At 41.8% G+C, this 7,079-nt stretch overlaps 1 protein-coding gene across 1 annotated transcript; it reads left to right on the top strand.

The window, feature by feature from the left end:
- The first annotated feature begins 1,312 nt into the window (after positions 1-1,312).
- Positions 1,313-6,846, top strand: LOC116418731 (zinc finger protein 141-like). Its single transcript, XM_031935287.1, has 4 exons — positions 1,313-1,408; positions 4,704-4,822; positions 5,325-5,428; positions 6,791-6,846. Exons 1-4 carry the CDS (start codon positions 1,313-1,315, stop codon positions 6,844-6,846), a joined length of 375 nt encoding a protein of 124 aa, XP_031791147.1.
- Positions 6,847-7,079: the final 233 nt, after the last annotated feature.

Genomic DNA, 7,079 nt, shown 5'->3' with positions numbered 1-7,079 from the left:
CAACAAAAAAAAAGTCTATTTAGAATCTACAGTCAATTCTAAAGCAGTTAGACTAGATTTCTACAAAAATAACTTTTCAGGACAGCAATCAGTCATTCCATTTCCTTCAGTGCTCCTGGCATCTTCAGATCTGACACTGGTTCAGACATCATGGGGTCCGTAAACTCAACCAGGATCACGTTAAGTGCATTAATTAAACCAGAGAACATAAATTCTCTCTCTTCTCCCCTTGCCCAAATGCCCACAAATGTGCATAGCTTACCAGCCTTCCAAGACCTAAATGTGCAGTTCCAAATTCTGAATTTATGTCCTGGGATTTGAGAGAAGAATGGCACTTTTGTCTGAGAGATAACAAGTTCTTTTTTTTTTTTTTTGAGACGGAGTCTCGCTCTGTCACCCAGGCTGGAGTGCAGTGGTGTGATCTCAGCTCACTGCAAGCTCCGTCTCCCGGGTTTACGCCATTCTCCTGCCTCAGCCTCCGGAGTAGCTGGGACTACAGGCGCCGCCACCTCGCCCGGCTAGTTTTTGTGTATTTTTTAGTAGAGACGGGGTTTCACCGTGTTAGCCAGGATGGTCTCGATCTCCTGACCTCGTGATCCGCCCGTCTCGGCCTCCCAAAGTGCTGGGATTACAGGCTTGAGCCACCGCGCCCCGGCCTAACAAGTTCTTTTAATTATCAGAGCCAGAGACTTGTTAAAATGAGACCACAGTCCTACTCTTCCCCTCTTTGAACTATTTGTTTTTTGAAATTCCTTGCCATTGCCCCCAGTGGCTATAAAGTAACCTAATAATACCACAGTGGGCACTGTAACCCACACTCCATGGCTTAACAATATATAGCCACAGCCACTAACCAACGTTACTCCTGTAAACCAGTAGGAATGTCTGACAACTTTGTATCAGTCCCCTCCCTGCCTTCTTTTTTGCCTTTAAAAATACACTTGTAACTACTACTAATTGGAGTATATATTCAAGGCAGCTTTATACCGCAAGGTCGCAATCTTCAAGCTTTGGCCCAAATAAACTCTCTACTTATGTTTACCCCAGCTTTTTCCTTTTAGGTCAAAATATTCTTCAGAATGTGTTGAAGGAGCCTCCATGAAAGGCTGTCTCTGGTTTTACTCTGTTTGCTGTAATCCCCAGGAATGCAGGGCACATTGATCTCACCTAGAATCTGCACATAAAAGCTGGCTTCTGCCTAAGATTCACAAGATAGGGCCAGACTTCAGGTTGAAGACATGCAGAAAACTCACAGAAGTTATTTTCTGCATCATGAGAGGTCAACATAGACTTCTTAAACCCCACTTTCTACATGGAGCCCTTTGAGTTTTCCAGGTCTTGTCTAGTCGTCACCTGGTACAACTATGTGAGAGGCTTCTGGTGTGAACAGAATCGTGTGCTAAAATCTGTAAGTGTAAACAAGCACCTTAGCAGTGGGAGGTCAGGGCCACAAAATATCCAGAGCCATAATCACAACCATAATCACAAGTATGCCATCTTGTATACTGGGGTACTGGAGAACTTTCATCTTTCCTCTTGTCTCAGAGTTAGCTGATCAGGGACAGTGCATATCACATCTGGATCCAGAATCTGCAGCTGTACCAGGGCAGTTCCGTTTTCTGTTTGCACTCCACGAAGTCAGCCTAAGTCTCTCCTGACTAGATCACTATGGGGGCTTCAGCCCAGGGTCACTGAGGACACTCTCACCAGTAGCAGTGAGTTATTTGAGATAATTTGAGGATGTTCTGCGCAGACTGGGGTCAGTCTGACAACAAGGTCTAATTCTGGTTCCATTTCAGAGAAAGAGAAATGACTTATCCAGGGTTTGTTCCTCCCCTCACAGAAAGAATCTCCTTGGTTCATAACAGAGAAGAGTTGTTCCAGTTTTTTTGGTTCTTTGATGAAAATGAGGCAATCTGGAGACTCAAACTGATCAAAAAGTAATTGCTTCTATTTCGTATGGTCATTAGAAAAAGAGATGAACCCTACCATCAAGTAACTTGCAGTCTGGAGCACAAAGATGGAAACTGTACAGGAGACTTAAGCTTCATTTGGGTTACTTCCCTTTTATTGTTTTGTGAGTTTTGATGCCTCCACCTGAAGGGCTATTCATGGACTGAAGAGAATTTGTTGTTATTATTATTATTTGTATTGTTTTTAGCTTGCTGATAAGTATTTGGCTTCTAATATAATTGGTCTAGAAAAAAATAAGGATTTTGGTTAAGTTCCTTCTTATTGTATGTTGTAATATAGACAGGGAAATGGCAAAAGCAGATTAAAATTTCACAAACTCTGGGAATAAAATTTCTCTTGCTCAGGCTTAGAAAAAACAAAACTGAAAATACTTAGTGGCCTAGAGAGCAGAAGCCTAGGGCCCACCTTCTATCCCAACCCTGCCCAGATCCACCCTCTGCTGAATCTTGTCCAGATCTGACCCCACATTGAAATCTCTCACAGAGCTGCTTAGAGGAGATCAGAATTTGGGGTGGCTACTCCTGCTGCCTCTGCAGAGCTGGTGCTCCCAATTTCCTGAAACCCAAAAGCAGATAAATGGAGAAAAGCAATATACTTTTGTGCCTTAATTTCTTTTTTATAAAATTAAAACCAGTGTTTCCAGAGACATCTTATCTAGCAATCTGTTCTCCAGCCCTATAGTTTTAGTTTTTTTTTCCCTTCAAAATTCTCAGAGTAAATACAAATACAAAAATAAAAAATTCCTCTGAATTGCACTTAACACTTCCTTTCTGTTTCTCTCCCATCTGTCTATATTGAACTATTCTATACATTTCTAAAAAAATCAATCATAGGAAAACAGGAAGAAATAGAAATGCCGGGCCCTGCATTTAAATCCTAGGAATTATGGGACACTTAGTACCCACCTCCCAGGATGTTATGAGAATTAACACACATAATGTGAGCTTCCCAGCACAGTGCTCTGTGACATACTCCTGCACACATAGTACGTGCTCCGTAAAGATCACATTAATGCATGTGCACATGTTTTCAAATGCAGACTTAGACATTGCCACCATCTCCAGCCTCTGTAACCGTTGAAGGGCCTGCAGAGAATGCCCTGTTTCAGGAGATGACTGGTAGTCTTGTCTTCAGATGAAAAGTATTTGTTGGCCGGGCGCGGTGGCTCAAGCCTGTAATCCCAGCTTTTTGGGAGGCCGAGACGGGCGGATCACGAGGTCAGGAGATCGAGACCATCCTGGCTAACACGGTGAAACTCTGTCTCTACTAAAAAAAATACAAACAACTAGCCAGGTGAGGTGGCGGGCACCTGTAGTCCCAGCTACTCGGGAGGCTGAGGCAGGAGAATGGTGTAAACCCGGGAGGCGGAGCTTGCAGTGAGCTGAGATCTGGCCACTGCACTCCAGCCTGAGCGACAGAGCGAGACTCTGTCTCAAAAAAAAGAGAAAAGAAAAGTATTTGTGTTGGGGTAAGGGACCCTGTGTGCTGTGCCTGCTTTCTCTAGCTGTGTGATACTATAATGGATCTAGGGGGAGGAATATCAGCATCAACAGGAGACTTGCTATAAGAATCTATATAATTCATGGACCCTTTTCAAACCTGCAGAATTTTGTTACTTACAGTAAGGCCTAGAATAGCAAATAATTTATACGCACATTGAAGCTTGAAAGCCAGTGCTTAGCTAAGTGACTTTCAGCCCAATCTTCTAATAGAATCACATGGACTGTTTGAAGAGAAACAGTCACTTGTTCCCTCCCCACAGATCCTGTCTATTCTGGATGGAAACATTCCTGTTTTTTAAATTAAAACATGATTTGCCAGGGTCAAGCATGAAGGCTTCCAGATACTTTAATGAGAGATGAGTACACCCTTTGTTCTAGGAGGTCACAGGACCTACTCTGCTTGGTTTTCATAAGGGCAGGTCAGTGTAGCCCGTATTTCCATTGTAGCAACAGAAATTGCTGGCTTGATGTAGAAAATCAAGTACAGCTTTCTCTTCAAAGGAACTTTCCTCCCAGTCTAATTGAGAATAAATAGTAACCTCTCTTAGAAGCAAAATTTACTCAAATACTTGTGCTAATATTCTTAAATATCTACTAACCATAATAAAGATATCAATGTACTTTGTATTCTCAGCTCCCACATTTTAGCCTAAGATATTTGCCCTGCCATGCCTAAGCAGGTCCAAGCAAGCATGAGTTTATAGCCTCTTCCTCTTCCTCATTTGGAGGTGTTTTTGGCCTTTCTCAGCATTCCACAAGTTACTTCCTCTTTTCCTTTATTCTCCTCTGTGTTCCCCTCTTTTGGAAAGTTCTAAATTGCTAGCCGATCGGGACAAGGACAAAATGTGAGGTCCTGTTCCAGCCGATGGAAACTGGACACAGCCATAGGGTGGATGCATCAGGTTGTAAATGACCCTGCCTCCTTTTTTCGAGTGTGCTTTCATGGCAAGACTGCTAGTGAGCAGCACCCTTTCTACAGAAAGTAAATTAGCCTTGCTAAGAGATCCTTTGTCCCAGTGTTGTTTTTTGGTGACACCGAATACCCATTGCTGACAAATGCCATCCTTTTTCCTCAGAGTTATGGAACACTTTAGAGAACATTACCGTGTTGAGAGTTATTTTATCAGATAATTACAGTCTGTCCCATTAAGTCACAACTAGCTCATATAACTCATTCTCCTGTAGTCAATTTAAGAACCCTATCCTTTGAGAAATACATGTTTTCAGGAACTCTCAACATTCAGGGATGTGGCCATAGAATTGTCCCCAGAAGAGTGGAAATGTCTGGACCCTGCCCAGCAGAATTTATATACAGATGTGATGTTGAAGAACTACAGAAACCTGATTCCCTGGATGAGGATAACTTTAATACATAATTGCTAATGCTCCCTCAGAGTTTTATTTTTTTCCTTTGTATGTCTCTTGGGAGCTTCTGCTTTGCATGAATTAATTTCAGTTTGTTTCTTCATGAAAAAATCGGGAGTTTTCTGGTGTAAAAAATAAAATCTTTAAGATGTTTCATCTTTACCTAAACCTTCTCTTGAGCTAATTTTGTGTCCTTCACTCTAGATTAGTGCTAATTCTAGAAATTCAGTTTTATTAAATACTGTTTTCCACATCTTAAAATCCAATTTGCATCACTTATTTTTGATTCAGTAGTGCTGGACAGTGGAACTTAGAACCCACAGATTTAAAATACTTAAATATTCTGAAGATTCTTTAAGGAAACAATTTTTGGATTAATTTTTTAGAATCTTCCATAATTTATCTTTTCTGCTTAGCATAGTACTAGGTTGGTAATTGGAGAATCCCAAGCAATAGTCATGTTAATTTTTTTTTTTTTTTAAGTAAAACAGGTGTTGCTCTCTTTAACTCAGACCTGGTCACCTGTCTGGAGCAAAGAAAAGAGCCCTTTAATGGGAAGACACATGAGACAGTAGCCAGAGCCCCAGGTAGGTGAGAGTGAATGAAGGAGAGGACACAGGCAAGGGGACCAAAGGCAAAGAAGGAAGCCAGGCCTTCAAATGTAGTTTGGAAAGCTCTTCTTCAATGCAAATAATTTCTGAAAAGGCTGCATTTTTTCTCATGTTCACAAATAGGGGCATCTGCAGCCCCATGCTGTTAAATCTTCTAAGAATTCTCTTTTTTCTTTTTTTTTTTGAGATGGAGTCTTGCTCTGTCACCCAGGCTGGAGTGCAGTGGTGCGATCTCAGCTCACTGCAGCCTGTGCCTCCCAGGTTCCAGCGATTCTCTTACCTCAGCCTCCTGGGTAACTGGGATTACAGGCATCTGCCAATACACCTAGCTAATTTTTGTATTTTTAGTAGAGACAGGGTTTTGCCATGTTGGCCAGACTGGTCTCAAACTCCTGACTTTAGGTGATCTACCTGCCTCGGCCTCCCAAAGTGCTGGGATTACAAGTGTGAGCCACCACACCTAGCCCTCTCTTTTCTTTAGAGATCTCCCTTCAAGTTTATAGGGAGAGCCAATGTCCACTTTATCACTTATAAGGGGTTGCATGATCTGACTGCTGTTCCATTGCTTTTGGAGACATAGGAATTCTTGTGTTATTGAGGAGCTCTATGTTAACGTATTTTTTTCAAATATTGATTTTGTTTCATGCCTAAATATGTAAGGCAAGTAGTGGACATATTGGAATTTGGTTCAGAAATCCCAGGAACACTAGGGACAGATGTTGCACCTTTTCTGCTTAGTGATTTTTAATCCTTTTGCAAATGTAATTCTACAGAAATTCTTTATTAGCAATTTTATAAGAACGATAAGCATTTTCCTAAATATGAAAAATGTATTGCTGATTGTACTTCAAAATGTTATTGTTTTAGTATAAACGGAGATTTGTAATTTAGACTCTATATGTGTAAATTTTCAAATTATAATATAGTTTAAAGCATAGTTTTCCAACCTTTTAGCTTCCCTGGGCCACATTGGAAGCAGAATTGTCTTGGGCCACACATAAAATACGCTAACACTAATGATACCTGATGAGCTTTACAAAAAAAAAGTTCATGAATAATTTTTATGATATCTACCACAACAGATAAGCAAAATGTTCTTACATTCATAGGATTGAACACCACTTGATTAAAGTATCTACTCAACTTCAAGATTTCTTCCCCCCCCCCCCGAGAGGGAGTCTTGCTCTGCCGCCCAGGCAGGAGTGCAGTGGCGTGCCATCTCAGCTCACTGCAAGCTCCACCTCCCTGGTTGACGCCATTCTCCTGCCTCAAGCCTCCAGAGTAGCTGGGACTACAGGCGCCCGCCACCACGCCCAGCTAATTTTTTTGCATTTTTAGTAGAGACGGGGTTTCACCGTGTTAGCCAGGATGATCTCGATCTCCTGACCTCGTGATCCACCTGCCTCTGCCTCCCAAAGTGCTGGGATTACAGGCGTGAGCTACCGCGCCCTGCTAAGATTTCTTAAATATACTGTCATTAACTAGAAGACTGCTAAGTGTATATTATTATTTCCTAATAAGTATTATCATAATTTTAGTAAGAAGCCTACTGGGGATTGGGCACAGTGGCTCACGCCTGTAATCCCAGCACTTTGGGAGGCCGAAGTGGGCAGATCACCTGGGGTCA

This window comes from Piliocolobus tephrosceles, chromosome 3 (genome assembly GCF_002776525.5).
Source record: "Piliocolobus tephrosceles isolate RC106 chromosome 3, ASM277652v3, whole genome shotgun sequence".
Classification (NCBI taxonomy): domain Eukaryota; kingdom Metazoa; phylum Chordata; class Mammalia; order Primates; family Cercopithecidae; genus Piliocolobus; species Piliocolobus tephrosceles.
The sequence above is the reverse complement of the archived record's forward strand: the minus strand, read 5'-3'. Positions and strand labels throughout refer to the sequence as shown.

Excerpts from the sequence above, each read along its gene's own strand:
- LOC116418731 (XM_031935287.1), top strand. The coding sequence starts at position 1,313 with ATGGAGCCCTTTGAGTTTTCCAGGTCTTGTCTAGTCGTCACCTGGTAC. Across the intron at positions 4,823-5,324 it reads AAGAACTACAGAAACCTGAT|TAAAACAGGTGTTGCTCTCT; the intron begins TCCCTGGATGAG and ends TTTTTTTTTAAG. Across the intron at positions 5,429-6,790 it reads GACAGTAGCCAGAGCCCCAG|TAGAGACGGGGTTTCACCGT; the intron begins GTAGGTGAGAGT and ends TTGCATTTTTAG.